Source organism: Boleophthalmus pectinirostris, unplaced genomic scaffold (genome assembly GCF_026225935.1).
Source record: "Boleophthalmus pectinirostris isolate CB_2022bp ecotype Guang Dong unplaced genomic scaffold, ASM2622593v1 HiC_scaffold_7, whole genome shotgun sequence".
NCBI classification, from domain to species: Eukaryota; Metazoa; Chordata; class Actinopteri; order Gobiiformes; family Gobiidae; genus Boleophthalmus; species Boleophthalmus pectinirostris.
In genome coordinates, this window is record NW_026571473.1 from 13,350,882 (window position 1) to 13,368,130 (window position 17,249).

A 17,249-nucleotide genomic window follows, 5' to 3' on the forward strand; every position below is an offset into this window, starting at 1 on the left:
TTTTTTGTTGATTTGTTGGTTACTGCCTATCATTCCTCCTATAGATGCATGTAGAACACCCCCAGCATGATGTCACTGCACAGTATCAATAGATAAAAGACAAACTAAACATATCTACTTTATAAATAGCATCACATTTTTCAGCTGTACATTTATGTCTTCAAGGCACTTTACTTGTTTTTTTTACTGTCTTAAAAACCTGAAAAGCAGAAATACCATCTTAATTATTAATTGTGATAGGTGTATAACAACAGCTAGCATACTAACAGCGCACCAACCGTATTTCATGGTTTGCTGACTGTAAGACAGCACACAGTGGTCTCATTTGACCCAAAGAGCTGCTACTGTACTGAGACAAAAATGTTACTTTATTACATGAAAAACATGAGGTACAACCCCTTTAATCTTTATTTAGAAAACCTTTCTGTTTTAAAATGCTTGTGATCACTTCATTAATTTAGTCATTCATATTTCACTTTACTCTCAAACATGAATGCTGTCTGTGATCTGAATCCTTATGGTAAATTGTAAATCCAGTCGGTATGGAAATAGTTGTCCAAAAACATTTTAATTATGTGTTTTTCCAATTTCATTCAGTTGTATCTCTGATTTGTATTGTCTAAAATCTGTCCTGAATTAATTATGATTTAATGGCATTGTACCAAAAAGCTAAGCAGTAATGCAGTTAGAGTTGACTCCACATATTGTACTGTACTCGTCAGCGTTCTGTTTTATTGGCAGTCTGTGAACTCGTATAAAAAACCCATAAATGTCAGCGTTACTTTTAGTGGTTGTATTTTTAGTTGTATTTTATGGTGTACGTGCATAATATGAACGTGTGGTCATGTCCTTTCAGCATCTGCAGGAGGGCCGGAAGGCTCAGCAGTACTTGGACCAGTGCTGGAAGCAGATGGACAATGTGAGTGTGAAGGGGGTGGACTGTTTTCACTACAAATATTTAGTGATTTTGACATTCACATTCTAGCTGCATGGATTTCTTTTATGATTTTAAGACTAGAAATGCACAAGGAAGTGGGATTGTCAAAAGTATGGATACCCAGATACTAAGACTGTCACAATAATGACTATATTGACTTACCGTTCAATATATGAAAGCTGGAGCTATATTTTTTATAGTGTGCAGATTTTCTTTGCCCTGTTGGGAAATTCTATGACTTATTACAGACTGTGTTTCATTCTGCTGTTTATTCTGTTTCATTCTGCTGTTTATTTTTTGCAGTTCATGGATTTTTTATTGTACATTTAGAATATTTTTATGGTAGAAATCTGCTCTTGAGTTATTTTGTCAGTGGCTAAATTAGCTTCAATATATCGAACTTCAAAATTTGTTATTGTGACAGGCCTACAATACTTATCAATACCAAAATATATATATATATATCAAAACTAGATACTCATTTGAACAAGTTTTAATACTGAAAAAAACAGGTGCTGTGTATTGTGCGCATTATGGATACGTTTAATTTTTCCTTGGGCATATTTTTACACCCGAGTCTTTGGCCAAACTTCTCTAATGTCTTTGAGTCAGAAATTCCATTTGTTCACTCCTGAGGTCATTGGATACCATAAAAATACTAAAATATTACCATTTCTTAAGATTAGATAAGATAATCCTTTGTTGTCTCATAAGGAGCTTAGGTATGCACACATCACTGGTGCTAGGCTACTAGAGTGAATATAGAAAATGAAACAAAACCTGCACACGTACTCCCAAACTTCATTTTAATCTAAGTGTGCAGGTTTTGTCTTGTTTTCTATAATCTTTCATTGATTTCCATCAGAGAAAGTTTTTTTTGAAACAGGGAGTGACATACTTCAAAACAAAGAAAAAACCTCACCAACAACAACATGTGCCCATACAACTAAAGGGATAATGTGTAGCTTTTCTAGTGGTTGTGATGTTATTCTTTTGCCTGGAATTTTAAGTGTAACACTATTTCTTGCCTTTATTGTATCAAGGAGGTTTCTTTTACTCAAAAATAGATGGATTCTCTTGTGAGCAGGACCACTACCACAGATCTGACTTGGTGGCATTACCTGCCTGTTAAATGTCATTCTGTGGAATATTCCAGACAAAGCAGTGACACTTCATAGGAAACAAGCAAGCAGACCCATAGTGCACCTTTAAAGCTCACAAATTATTTGAATAGTTCACATTGGAAGAAGATATGGAAATGAAGCAGGTTTAGAAAGGCATTGTGTAACTTTTCTGTTATTGCTTTATCTGGAATGTTTCACTGTATGATATTAAACCTTTCTCATCATCATGGAGACCAAACCAGGCCAAGCTACTGATCAGATCTGTGGAGTGGCAGCCCCGCTCACATTGAGAATTCCTGTTTTTCTAGGTATTTTTGAGCTATAAAACCACCTGTAATTGAATAACTGTAAGATAGAGCTGTTTAATGTCATACAGTGGAAGATTCCAAGCAGAGCAAAGACATTTCCATAGAAACAAGAAGGTGACGGACCCACTACCGAAAAGTTACACAATGCACCTTTAAAAGATTATGTTAAAGAAAGGCTCTTAGGTCCAGTTGATCAGTCATGCTTTAGCTAGAAACACTTTGTTGATGGTTAGGCGGAGGTCCCATCACATCCGTTTAAGTGTGTGGTCTGCATGGTTCTGTGAGTGACTACCTTGTGACTGGACTGTAATGCCTCAAGTATTCACTATTCACTGCAATTACTTCACTGCTAATGTTGTCCAGATGGGCTGGGAGGAAGTAAAACATATCTTTGTCTGACTCATCTCCAGCCATTCTTTTTATATAATGCCTAGAATGGTACTGGACTAATAAGGAAAAAGTTGAGACCTAAAATTCCAAACCCACAATCAATAATCAAAACAGTGTTCTGAGCGTTCTAATGCAAAATTCAAGACACTCAAGGATACCGTACAACATTTCAAAATATAATAAAAATGTACTGAAAATAATACCAGTAAAACTCAGTAAAATGCATGATGTTAAAATGTTAAAAGATGAAGCTACATTTGCAAAGGGAGCGCAGAATAATTATTAGATATTGACACCTCTTCAAATGAGTATCCATATTTAACTAGTTTTCTGTATTTATTATTATCTGGGTAGCTATTTTTATTATTTATTTTATAATCCTAGTCTAAAACAAACTGAAATAACTTACTATTTTGTATTTTTAGAGCAAAAAGAAATTTGAACGTGAATGCAGAGAAGCTGAGAAATCCCAGATGACCTTTGAGAGATTAGATAACGACGTCAATGCCACAAAATCAGAAGTGGAAAAGGTGAGTAACTTATATGATTATTATTAAAGTATATTTAAAGATTCTATAGTACACAAAATGTATTCTTGTGTGCTTTAGGCTATGTTTATAATGTTATTACTTCACCAAAACATACCCTGAGTTGTGTTTTGTTTTATTCACATATGTTTGAGTAATACTTTATTATTAGTCTGTGTGCATCTCCAAAGCTCAAAATGCTCTGTGCTACCTTGTGATTTCAGGAAGTGGTAGTTTTCAAGTTAACGGCTACCTTTTGTACAGGAGAGATTGACAATTACAGGGCTAATATTATCCAAATGATTCTAGTGAACGTGTGTGGAGTTTAAAAACACAGTGGAGCACTTCATGCATTACTACATGACATCGCAAGGTGGAACAGAGTGTTTTCTGTGAGAAGAACTCAGCCCAGATATGCAGGGTTTTTGTATTAAGTATGTGTGAATGAAACAAAACGCAACTCCAGGAAACAACATTATAACATAGATGAGAAAATAGCGTAATATGGGCCCTTTAAATAAACAATGTCCTCATTTGACTTTTTGCTGTTATAACATTTGAACGTAAACATCTTGCATTTAAGAGTGGCCCAGTGGTTTGCAGAAGGTCAGTGGACTATAATTGATGCGTCTGAAATTACACTGTGTCGTCTTTTCCCAATGGTTGCTGTATAATTAAACTTACTGGTTACGCTTTTGAGGAAAATACAGTTATCCAAAGATAGATAGCACCATATAAGGCTTGTTTTGAAATGAGGTAATGCAAGATTTTTTTAACTACTCAACAACTACTCATTTATATTTTTTTTCACAGAAATATGAATTACAGTGTGTTATTCAGGAACTTTGACTGTCTAGATGAATAAAAACTTTGATTTATTATTGTCATTTGTTGCGAATTTCCAGGCCAAAAGTCAGTACTACCTTCGGACACACATGGCGGACGAAAGCAAAAATGAGTATGCTGCACAACTACAGAACTTCAACGCAGAGCAGTGGAAACATTTCAACAACGCAATACCACACATCTTTAAGGTACAACATGTCCCACTAAAGTTCAGTTAAAGAAGCACTGTGTAACTTTTCTAGAGAGGATCTGTAACCTGTTTGAGAGGGTTTGTAACCGTTATGTCTCCGTGGAGATGTTAATTGGTTCATTCCACAGACATTATGGTATTAAACTAACCTGTCTTGCATTTATTCAGCTACAGGTGTTATTTATTGCTAATTGTCTTAAAAAGATTCATCCTTACTGTGAGTGGGAGCGCCTCTCCACAAATCTAATCTGTAATTTGTAAGTCTCCATTGAGATTCTTAAGTTTATGGCCATAGTGTGGAAGATTCTAGGCACATCTCTATGGAGACAAGCAGGTAACTGACCCTCCAAGTTACATGCAAAAGTTTAAAGTTTAAAGTTAAAACATAATCCTTAATATAGTTGAACAGTTAATAGTTGAACCCAGAGTAACCCTAGTGTTTTTCAAGGATCGCAGTAGCAAGCAGTAACATGCTTCTGTCATTAAAGTTTGGTTTTGTATCACCTGTGACAAGTATTACTTGTGACTAGGCTGGGCAATTTATGCTGTTTTCTGAGCAATTTTATAATATTATTTATTCATCAAATACCTGCCCGGAGTTGTGTTTTGTTTCATTCACACACATTTGACACACAAACCATGCATGGCTCAGTCCCTCTGTCAAACAGAAAACACTCTATTCTATACACTTTTGATGTCATATAGTAATACAGGAAGTGCCAGTGTTTTTAAACGCCAAACACCTTCACTAGACTAATTTGGATAAATTCAATCCTGGAATTGCCAATCTCTACTGAACAAAAGACAAAAGTTAGCTGTTAACTATCACTTCAAGACATCACAAGATGGAACAGAGCATTTTGAGCTTTGGCATTGTAAAGAGACTAATAATTAAGGTGTACTCAAACGTGTGAATGAAACAAAACTTAACCTCAGATATGTTTTTGAGGATGTAAATTTATAATGTTGGCTTAGAGCTTTCAACAGTCAATTTTGCGTATTATTGGACCTTTTAATAAAATCTAATCAAATCAGCTTGTATCTTTTGAATAGAGAGGTCCACAGCCAATCCTCTGTCAGTAAAAGCTTGTTGTTTGGAGCAGAGTTTGAACTTTGGACAAACTATTTTTAATCCATTTATTAAACAAAAGATTAATTTTGTTGCTATATTGCACAGCCCTATTTGACATCCCCACCAAATGTTTACTCTTGCACATTCACGGGCTTAAATAAGCTTCTGCTAACACTGTGTCTACTCAACAGGAGAATGGCAGAAGAGTAAATAGTTACGTTTTTGTCTGTACAGAATCTCCAGGACATGGACGAGCGGCGGACAGTGAAGTTGGGTGAGACCTACAGGAGTTTTGCTGAAGCAGAGAGAAGAGTTATTCCTATCGTTTCAAAATGTTTAGAAGGAATGGTGTCAGCCGCCAAGGCTGTAGATGAAAGAAAAGTAAGTGATTTCCAATAGACTAAGAGTATGGGATTTAATATTGCTCTAATAAAAATCAAGAAATAATACTTTGAAGATCCTATATTACACTAAATGGAATCTTGTGAGATTTAAGCCATGTTATAGTGTTATTACCTCACCAAAAACATACCTGTTGTCATGTTTTGTTTTATTCACAGTGTCAAACACAGAGAACAGTGTTTTCTGGTTGACAAAAGAATTCAGCCTAAATGTGCAAGATTTGTGTTTTAAAAAATTAAACGAATCACAACTCCAGGTATGTTTTTTTATGAGGTAACAGCATTATACGGCTTAAATCTCACAAGAATCAATTTTGTGTAATATATTTCTTTATTTTTATACAGTATATACACTGAAACCTTCACTTTATGTGAGTCTATATAATATATGGGTTTGACTTTCTGAAAAAAAAAAAACTTTTTCATGACATCCACATTTTTTGAAATGTACTAGTATATCAACAAGCTTTGTTTAGATTCCAGACATTTCCTAAATTGTCTGGTACCTACATATTATATAATTTTCCCTTTTTTTCTCAGGACTCAGCCATTGTAGTGGAATCCTTTAAGTCAGGCTTTGAACCTCCAGGCGACTTCCCTTTTGAGGACTTCAGTCAGACTCTGAACAGGACGGGCTCAGACGGGACAATCAGCAGCACCCCCCGTGGAGAGAGAGAGGTCACGCCAGGACCACGGCCCGACCCACGACACGCCATGAACAGAACCAAAAACAAACTCTGGCCTTTTGGCACCAAGAAACCCAAGGTACACAGTGGACACGCTCTGCACACCCAAATAATCAAATAGAAACCAAATCTCAAAACAGTATATTCATTAGTTGTTTAGCTTTGTTAAGTAATTAGACTTACTGGTCTACATATTATATCTTATTGTGATTGGTAGTCTTGGAATTCGTCATAATAATCGTGACTAATCAAAAATAATTGTTGACTGTTTTAATATTTGTTATCTGATCTAAACAGACTCTAAAACACTTGACAAGAGGTGTTTTATCACAAAGGCAGCGATTTGTATTAATCGATGCAAATTTTGATACATTCAGGAATATTTTATCAGCAAGATATTATCAGCGAGTTAAACAAAAACAAGTGGATTTAGCTTTTTGAAGCAAACGTTTCGTTACCAACAAGATCAGGGCTTAATTTGTGATTTCTCTATGTAAAAGCCTTCAGATAATATGCATTTATTTTGACTGGTTATAAATACAGTTTAAAGCCTCGGTTTACAATAGAAATAGTTGATTAACTAGTTGAATAATCTAAAGTATCACTGACTAGTTGACTAATCACTGCAGCTCTAGGGATTGGTCATCTTTATTTTATTCAGAGATTTGCAATGCTACTAATAGCTCTTTCATAGATTGCATGTTAAGTGTTTGCCACCTTCCCTCAGTCTACACCAGTCTTACCAAGATCTGGACCTTGCCCCGTGTGAGCTAATCATTAATCATTAGCTTACGTCACATCCCGCCGCAAGCAATCAGGAACTGTGCCACAGAGAGGGTGTGGTGTTTGTTTTCTCAATCACTTTAATTGTTCAGCACAACCGAAACACCTTTATATTTTACACATATTACTCAACGTATTACTTTGTAGGTCAAGAGGGAGAAACCATGCTTCATTCACCGCAGTTCAAGAGGGTTTTAGTTGAAAATACAAACTGTTAGGACATCAGTTCATGGTCTTTAAAGCTGGGGTAGCCTATGTGAGTTTACTCCTTTTAAAAGAGTATTTTTTTGTGTGTGAGAGCAAGGAACATATTAGATATATTTAGATACTTTCTTTTTTATGATTTTATGATTTTCAAAGTCCTACATTACACAAAATAGATTCTTGTGAGCTTTAGGCCATGTTAGAATGTTGTTCCCTCATCAGAAACATACCTGGAGTTCATACAAGTTTGAGAAATCCTTTACTATTATTCTCTCTACATCCCCAAAGCTCAAAATGCTCTGTTCCACCTTGTGATGCCATGAAGCAGTAGTTTTCAAGTTAACAGCTACGTTTTTGCTTTTAGTTCAGTAGAGATTTGCAATTCCAAATGATTCAAATGATCCAAATGATTCTAGTGAGCGTGTATGGACAAAAACACAGTAGGGCACTTTCTGTATTATCACATGACATCACAAGGTGGAATAGAGTATTTTTTGTTTTAGAAAAAAACTGTGTGTGAATGAAACAGAATTCTATTCCAGGTCTGTTTGAGATTAGGAAACATTTTGTCACAGATCAGCTTATGTTATTGGGTAATATTTCGAGATTGTTCCATGTTGACTTGTGGCTTTGTCGTCTTTCCCCGCTCCCCACTAGTCCACCCCTCCCCCTCCTCCCCAGTCCTCATCCACCCGTGTCCGACCATCCTCCACCCTTTTCCCCTCACCCCGCTTCAGCACAGATCTAGTGAGCCACTATCTGTCAGAGATAAAGACTACAGTACCCAGAATCCCCCACAATTTGAAGGGCCTGAAGAGAGGGGTGAGACAGGAAGTGGTGTGTAGTAGCTGGACAGGTTCAAACACTCATAAGATTTCTTTAAAGGCCTTTGCAAGTTCTAATACATTATGTTGAGTTTTTACTATTTTAATTTCATAAAGGTTTTATTTTAACTTAGTATAAATTTTTTGTACAAAATTTCACAAACTTGGGTTGTGCTTTGGCAATTTTGTGCAAGTAAGTAACAAGAAACAATCGTATTAAAATGTGTAAGGTAAGATAAAGTAGACTACATCAAAATATACAATACTGACAGAATAACAGTAAAACCAGTAGTGCAGATATATCGGAATACTGTCAATGTTACTAGATCTAAAAACTTGCATAGGCTTTTTATAATGTATTCTTCTCTTTTTCCCTGTCTCTTTTTACTTTTGTGTGATCTTTCTTTTCGTTATTAGACTGTTTTTTCTACAATCACATCTTGAAGGATCCTGCTGATTGATGGTGTATGTGAGATCGGATGGGTTTTCATGTTTTTTTTCTATTTGCAGTGATGTTTGCTGTGTGGTGTGACTAGTGTGATACGGGTTTCCTGCCTGCAACAGTTTAAAGATGCACTGTGCAACTTTTTAGTAGGGGGGCCGTCACCTTCTTGTTTCTATGGAACTGTCATTGCTCAGCTCGGAATGTTCCACAGTATGACATTAAACAGATCTACCTTAACATTAATTCAGTTACATGTGGTATTGTAACTCAGAAATACTTAGAAAAATGGGCTGGTTGCCTCTCCACAGATGTGACCTGTAACTTGGCCTGGTTTGGTCTATGACGATAGAACGGTTTAATGTCATACTGTGAAACATTCCAGACAAAGCAATAACATCTCCATGGAGAAAAGCATTTGATGGTCCCTCTTCCAGAAAAGTTACACAACAGCACCTTTAACATGAACTTGAAAAATAACATAAAACTGAAGCTTGTGAGCTCACGTTGGCTGATTCAGTGTTTATAAAAAGTGATCCAATTAAAGGAACACTGTGAAACTTTTCTGGTGAGGGGTCTCTTACTTATTGGTCTCCATGGAGATGTCATTGTTTTGCCTGGAATATGTTAAAGTATCTCTGCCATTAAACATATCTATTTTGCTTTTATTCAGTTACATATGTTTTGATTTGCTAAAAAATATGTTCAAAAACAAACATTCTCACTATGAGTGGGCTCGCCTCTCCACAGATTTGACCTACAACTTGGCCCGGTGGTATCATCTGCTTGGCTTCATGGAGACTGATACAGTTATTGATACCATACTGTGGAACATTCAAGGGAAAGCAATAACATCTCCATGAAGATAAGCATTTTGCATACCATACCAGAAAAGTTACATAGTGCACCTTTTAACACCTGGAACATACTACACACTGTTGATTGTTCCAGGTTAACAGTGCTGTGTCATCCCAGCTCACAGTTCTTCTTTTTGACTAATACTTTTCCATCACATCAGCACCTGTGTATACATTTGTATGATTGTGTAGTATGCTATTTAAATGTCTTATATAATATAAAATTGACCTAAAGACGTTATAATATTGTTACCTCCTCAAAAACATACCTGGTGTTGTGTTTTGTTTCATTCACACATTCACACATGAGTAATCCTTTTATTACTAGTCTGTCTACATCTCCAAATCTCAAAATGTTCTGTTCCACCTTGTGATGTCATGAAGCAGTAGTCTTCATGTCAACAGCTACCTTTTCACCTTTTGTTCAGTAGAGATTGGCAATTCTGGAGCTGAAATTATCCAGATGATTCTAGTGAGGGTGTATCACCATATGACATCAAAAAGTGGAATAGAATGTTTTATCTTTGAGAGGCAAACACAACCTCAGTATGCAAGGTTTGTGTGTTAAACATGTGCCAAGGAAACAAAACACAACTCTAGTTATGTTTGTGACAAGGAAACATCATTATTCATCATTAACATAGATCAGAAAATAGTGTAATATGGACCCATTAAAAATGTCTTTATGGGCACTGAATCTATATTTAACCAAATACCTGACTGTCTTGGTTCAAAACATGAGCAGAAACGGCAACAAATATACAAATATTGAAAAAAATTATAAAGCTTGCTTTCTTACAAATACCTCTCAGCAATTGTGCTGTGGTCTCTCTATATATATTACTTGTATGTGCTACTGGTTTGAGACTGAAAACTAAACCAGTAGTAAATCGGTAAATTGGCTGTCCCTTACTGACCATTAACCAGCTTACTGTGCTCTCTCTTTGCTGAATTGATTGACATGTTTGCATCTCAGTGGTCAGTGAAGATGGTAAGTGTGTACAAGTGTGTATAGACTGTAGTACCAAGAAGACCCAGCAGTTTTCTGTAGGTCTCCCATGTTGTCTAAACTTACCCTGTGTTAGGACTCCTGTAGAAGTCCCATTAGCAGAAGTAGTCTTATAGAAATAGATCTTAAGTTAATCCAATCCCATTTATAAAGTAAAATATATCTCCCATTGTGTCCAAAAATGTGAATGGTGGTAAATTATGTTGGTAAAATCTATAGATAATTTTACATTTAAATTGCAGTTATTGTACTTAAACCCTGCAGGTGCACTGTGTAACCTTTTCACCGAGAGCTAATATAAATGTGTTTTTCAAGGTGTTAGAAATTAAAACATCTGTAATTAAATAATTACAACATCAATAAATGTGGAACATTCAGGGCAAAGCAATAACCAAACAATGAAGAGAAGCAGGTGGTGGACCCTTCAACCGAAAAGTTACATATTGCACCTTTAACTTTAAAGAACAATTACTTTGATAACAATTTTAATGCCTCTCCCAACAACCAACATTCATGTTTTGTCTTAAGGTTATTTTAATGTGTCCTTCATCACTACCCTTATGACATAGTCAAGTATAAAACCAGCAAATACCCTTTCTCAAATATATTTAATATCACACTGCCATTTTGTGCAATTTGTTAATAAAAGCAAGTTTCATTATTTCCTCATTCTTTGGTTTAAATTTGGCTTTCAAGGCTGCTAATATTAGAGTTGACACATGCAGGAAAATGGTACTATAAAATCTTGTGTGTTTGTGCCAGGGCCCACCCCCAGAGGATTTCAGCCATTTACCCCCTGAACAGAGGAGGAAGAGACTACAGCAAAGGATAGATGAGCTCCAGAAAGAACTACAGAAGGAAGTGGATCAGAGGTAGTACTTTTTAGGCCACTACTTTGATAATAACTATGTTTACTTGCAATTAAAAATCTGACCATTACCTGATTTTATTAGATTACTAAAACATTGCATGAAATATTATCTGATGTGATGTAACAGTTACTATAAAAATACACTGACTAACTTATGTCAGCGGGTGTTTTTAATTAGATATTTTTTGTACATGTAAACACACACCAAAAATGAGATACACTCATCTGATCTCTACTGGCCATGTCAATGTACTCATTGTACAAATCTAGACTCAAAAGTGTTCTGTTTAACTATTATTGAAATATTATTGAATCTGCACTTTCTCTTCTCTTTTAAAATGTATTTATAAAAATAGGAATCCAGCTTCTCTTCTGATTCTGATGTTGACACTTTGGCGTTAAGTGTCTGCCGATAACCAGTATCAGCCCATACTGGCAGAAACACAAATGGTTAAATATTACTTAAATGTGTTTTGTAGCTGTTATTTATCATTTAAAATAACTACAGGACAGCTTTGAAAAAATACTAGTTCAATAATATGAGGTATTTTGTTCCAATAAGTAAATCAGTCAGTAAATCGTCTTATTACACCAATTTTAGAACCAATAAAATTTTCTATATCAGCCCCAATATCCAATACCAGCATCCAATCGGAACCTTCTTAATAAAGATTATATACATTTTTATTTACTTCTATGTTTGCAATGAAATGTAAATATTTTGAAATGCTTTATGTATGAATATTGCTCTACAAATAAACCTGCCTTGCCTTAATTCACATATATAGAACTGAATATTAGTTTAGGCAATTTAAATACACAACTGCTTTCTTTTCTTCCAGAGAGGCCCTGAACAAGATGAAGGACGTATACGGAAAGAATCCCAAGTTGGGTGATCCCAGCAGCCTGGAGCCGAAGATCTCAGAAACCATCTGTAACATGGAGAAGCTGCGATCGGAAATTCACAGACATGAGGTTAGAAAGGATTTTAAATAGTAACAAAGGGCAAATTGAGGAATGGTCTGAAATCAGCATTGCAGTCATGTTACTATCTGCTAGTATATATGCAGTTTCTGCTGAAGTGCTTAGGGAGCCACCTTGTGGCCTAAATGAGTGAACGTGTCATTTGTTTGTACATAATTATATTATTTTTATTTTTTTTGTTTGTGTATTCAAGTTTTAGCGATGTCACAATATAAATATAAAGTATTATGATTATTTGAGAGGGAATATCAAATTCAGCAATTAGTTATGATTATTGACAACACTAAAATCCTCACTTTCATTTCTGTCCATTCTTTCATTGTCTAATATAAACAGTAAGTGTTTTGCTTTTTGAAAACCAGCTTTCTGAATGATAAAGAAAATGTCAACATAAAAAAGCATTTTTTGGTGCACAGAAACTGTATAATAAATTGTCAGTTCTTCAACAATTATGTATTTTTTTTGTTTTTGTGATTATTTTGTGAGCTGAATATTATTGGCCTCTCATATCCTTGTGTACAGAACTGGTTGGCTGAAGTTGAGGGGAAGCAAAGCAGAGGAGACAGAAGACACAGCGCTGACAATCATCATCATGCGCCTCCAGGAAGAGAGAGGTCAGATTGCAATAATATATAATATACGCACGCACGCGCACACACACACACACACACACACACACACACACACACACACACACACACACACACACACACACACACACACACACACACACACACACACACACACACACAGTAAGTTATAAGATTATTCACAATTGAATCAATATAACTATATGAATTGTCACACTCACAGAATGACAACAGTTACAAATAACAAAATATAACTTGTTTATCCATATTGGCTGTGCTTCTCACACTGGTATAAAATGCATTCATATACATAATAACCAAAAAATATCTAAATGTATGAGAAGACAGTTACAACAAGTTGAGCTTGAATGTGTAATAAAAATGCCTATTGCCTTAACATTGTTTCTCCCTCTCCCTCCAGTCCTGAGGGCAGTTACACAGACGACACGAGTCAGGAACACAGCACCCCTCATCACCGCTCCCACCCCCCACCCACAGGACACAGAGCCACGGACAACGCTCACGAGTTCGACGACGAGTTTGATGATGATGACCCCCTGCCTGTCATTGGCCACTGCAAAGCTCTTTACTCATATGATGGTAAGGGGGGCAAGGCAATACAATACAACTTTTGAGTGATGTATTTGGAGGTGGGAGACGGATCTATAAACCAATAGTTTTGTGAAAATTGCCATATTTACAGGCTTAATAATAATAATAATAATAATAATAATAATAATAATAATAATAATAATAAAATTTACTTAAATATTGTCATTGGGATCTTTTTTTTAATGAATGAATTTTACCCAGTATCCCTTACCCCTAAATGCACTTTAAATACTTTGTTACATTTTTTCAGGTCAGGACGAGGGGACGCTAGTGATGGCTGAAGATGAGGTACACAATATCTTTAAACAAAAACTAAAATTATGTCAAAGTAATCAAATTCTTCTGCTAATAACCCTTTCTATTCTATTAGGTGTTGTATGTGATCGAGCAGGACAAAGGCGATGGCTGGACGCGCGCGAGGAAACAGAGTGGCGAGGAGGGTTACGTGCCCACCACTTATGTAGACATCACCATGGAGAAGAACTGTAAAGGTGCTGTTACCTACATCTGACCCTGTCCTCCCCCCTCTCCTGTCACACCCTCCCCCCAAACAGACTCTTCTCATCTGCTGCATGGACAATCACCCAGCCCTCTCTTCTTCTGCATAACTCTCCACCTGTTTCTATCTCTCGTTGTGTCTCATTCATCTTTCATCATGTTCAAAGAGGTGAGTGTCACGTGCAGTGTGTGTTTGTAAAGAGGTTTTTACTGCTGTTTGAGCCCCATGAGTTTAGGCTGTCCGAGAGTTTCACAAGCAATGTTACAACATGTGATATCTGCAGTACATGAGAAGGTGTAGTTGTAAATAAAGGGCTCATATTACGCTATTTTCTGATCTATATTATAATGTTGTCTCCTCATCCCGCATATACCTGGAGTTTTTTTGCATATTTAGACTAAGTTCTTGTCTCAAACTGAAAACGCACACAGGAAGTGCTTCACTGTGTTTTTAGAAATTCATACAGCTTCAATAGAATCGTTTGGATGATTTCAGCCTTGAATTGCCAGTCTTGACTAGACTAAAAGGTAGTTGTTTACTTGAAAACTACTGCTTCATGACATCACAAGGTAGAATAGAGCATTTTGAGCCTTGGAGGTGTAGAGAGAGTAATAATAAAGCGTTACACATACGTGTGAATGAAACAAAAAACAACTCCAGATATGTTTTTGAGGAGGTAACAACATTATGTTTCCTGAAGCAATCTAGCTGGGACTTTGAATGTAATGTAGAGTGGTAGTTTGACCAACAGTTAGATGGTTAGATAGGTTATAATGTTGAAACTGTAATTATTTTATCTATGTGGCCTTACATAGCTAAGAAATAGAGCACCATTTTTGTTAGAAAAGGAATACCTTGCATAATTCAAATATCATTCAAACAAGTTGAAGTTCACACATGAGCTAAAGGCACGCAGTTTTGTTACACTGTGCCTCCTTCTGATGCAGTTTCAAGATTAGTTGGTTTAATATTAATAATACAATACAATACAATAATACAATACAATAATACAGTAATACAACCATTGATATTACAAAAGCAAAGTCAACAGCAAAGTTATGGTAGACAGTATTCACCCTTCTCTTGAACCATAGAATAGAAAATAACATGTTGTAACTTTGTTTGTCATTGACTCTGGGCTTTAACCACATCTAATCGATCAAAGTGTTTTATAAATACTTTTATATGATATTAGAAACACATGTTGTTTCGACCTTGTAAGTATTTTGATTTTAAGCTGTAGATTTTACCTGATTTTGACATGCAATTGGAATAAGGTATTGATTTTTATTTTCCTAATTTGTTTTATTTATGTATTAACAGTGTGCTCTCAGTGTCTACCTTGGTCTGTCTATCAGATATTGTCTTCCATTTACACAATAAGTCTTTATATATCATTTTTATGTATTGATAGAATATAAAAACAGTAAACTTGGCTATCATTTGTTACCTTATCATTTGCTCTTACCATTACAGAGGTTATGGATCATTTTAATTTTATATCTGTAACTTTGGGTTTGGCTATTCCCAGTGGTGGAAGAAGTACTCAATTTTGTTACTTAAGTAAAAGTACATACGCCAGCTCAAAAAATACTCAAGTAAAAGTAAAAGTACCACATGAAAAAATTGACTTAAAAAGTATTAAAGTGCCCGTTTAAAAAATGTACATAAAGAGTAAAAAGTAAAAGTATTTTGTGCAGATTTTGAGATCTTATACCATTTCAAATGCAGTGATTTTCATAAAGATTTCTGCTTTATTTTGTTCAGCAGAAACAACTGAATGTCAATCAGTTTTTATTTGTGCATTTTTGTGTGCTCAAATTATGAACATTTTAAAAATAAACCCCTCAGGCTTTTCAGCAGGTCTCAAACTATCATAAAAAATACTTTTACTTTTCAGTCCTGTTCAAAAATGTAATGGAGTAGAAAGTAGAGATACTGACTCTTAAACGTAGTAAAGTAAAGGTAAAGCATATCCTCTTTAAAATCAACTACTTAAAATCTATACTTAAGTGCAGTACTTTAACAACTTTTACTTAGTTACTTCCACCACTGGCTATTCCATCTATGCAAAGTTTTTTGCAGTAACATGTTCATAGCACATTCGGTTTGTCATATTGTCGTTTGGTAAAGTTTTCACTAATTAAAAAAACAACTTTGTGCACTGATACATTAACTGGCTTCTCCATTTTTGTAGAGTAGCTACTGTGATAATGCTGTAGATAGTGTGAATTTGTGCGTTTTGTAGTAACTTTTCTCTTCTATGTGACCGCAGGTTCCTGAGGGCTGCAGGGTGGCCGGGCGATTTGATTGGCTGGTGGAGGGCTCACGCTGATTTGCTAGTAATTAAGCACTGGGCTTAAGGGAGACATAGAGAGAGAGAGAGAGAGAGAGAGAGACAGGGGATAACTACTTAGTGTTATGGAAGGCAGGTTTGCACGTTTGCATGCTCACATTCATCCAAACAGCCATGCGTACAGGGTCAGAGAGCTAAGAAACTAAACTTTTACTGCCAAACAACACTGAAATAACTTTGATCTACCAAGTGCCATAACAGTCTTCTCATATGGTTCTTCTCATTCTTGTATTTATCAGCTAATCATAAAGAGAAAGTAAACTTGACCTCATTAAATACTAAATTGTAAAAATGGAATTGCAATTATTATTTATTAAAATGAGTTGATAAATACATTAGCTGAAGTTTAATATATTTCTGACTAAATCACAAAGATCTTTAGAGTTACCTGAGAACTTGTTGCAAAAATAAGATTAGGAGAAGCCTCTTGGTTTGATGGCTTTGACCCTGCCATTTTAACATGATACTGCTTACCCATTTGATAAGTTAACAGTAAATATGGTTGGGGGATATTAAATGTGTTTTGTATTGATTAATCAAAATTTCTGAATAGATTTTTTCTTATAATAAACAAATATGGCTTCTATTCAGTACAAGTTAACACAAAAAATAGGCAAAATTATCAGTCAGATAATTCAGAGGATAGAAAATGACATTTGAATCAAGTGCACTGCCCTAACAAGACTTCTCCTTAATCGGTCAGCTATAGTAATTGATACTTTGCAGCTGATATCAAC

The 17,249-nt window shown here is 35.5% G+C and overlaps 1 protein-coding gene across 4 annotated transcripts in view; it reads left to right on the plus strand.

The window, feature by feature from the left end:
- fnbp1l (formin binding protein 1-like) overlaps positions 1 to 17,249 on the plus strand; it is an 82,951-nt gene that overhangs the window by 26,783 nt on the left and 38,919 nt on the right. The window contains exons 5-16 of one of the 4 annotated variants that reach the window (XM_055164526.1): positions 857 to 919; positions 3,185 to 3,289; positions 4,192 to 4,320; positions 5,629 to 5,775; positions 6,336 to 6,560; positions 8,126 to 8,305; positions 11,363 to 11,472; positions 12,314 to 12,446; positions 12,978 to 13,069; positions 13,467 to 13,645; positions 13,908 to 13,945; positions 14,028 to 14,148. In XM_055164526.1, coding sequence (XP_055020501.1) covers positions 857 to 919; positions 3,185 to 3,289; positions 4,192 to 4,320; positions 5,629 to 5,775; positions 6,336 to 6,560; positions 8,126 to 8,305; positions 11,363 to 11,472; positions 12,314 to 12,446; positions 12,978 to 13,069; positions 13,467 to 13,645; positions 13,908 to 13,945; positions 14,028 to 14,148 — 1,522 coding nt within the window. Of the gene's footprint in view, positions 1 to 856; positions 920 to 3,184; positions 3,290 to 4,191; positions 4,321 to 5,628; positions 5,776 to 6,335; positions 6,561 to 8,125; positions 8,306 to 11,362; positions 11,473 to 12,313; positions 12,447 to 12,977; positions 13,070 to 13,466; positions 13,646 to 13,907; positions 13,946 to 14,027; positions 16,325 to 17,249 lie in introns of those variants that run through there. The other 3 variants (XM_020938072.2, XM_055164527.1, XM_020938073.2) reach the window with 3 other exon arrangements.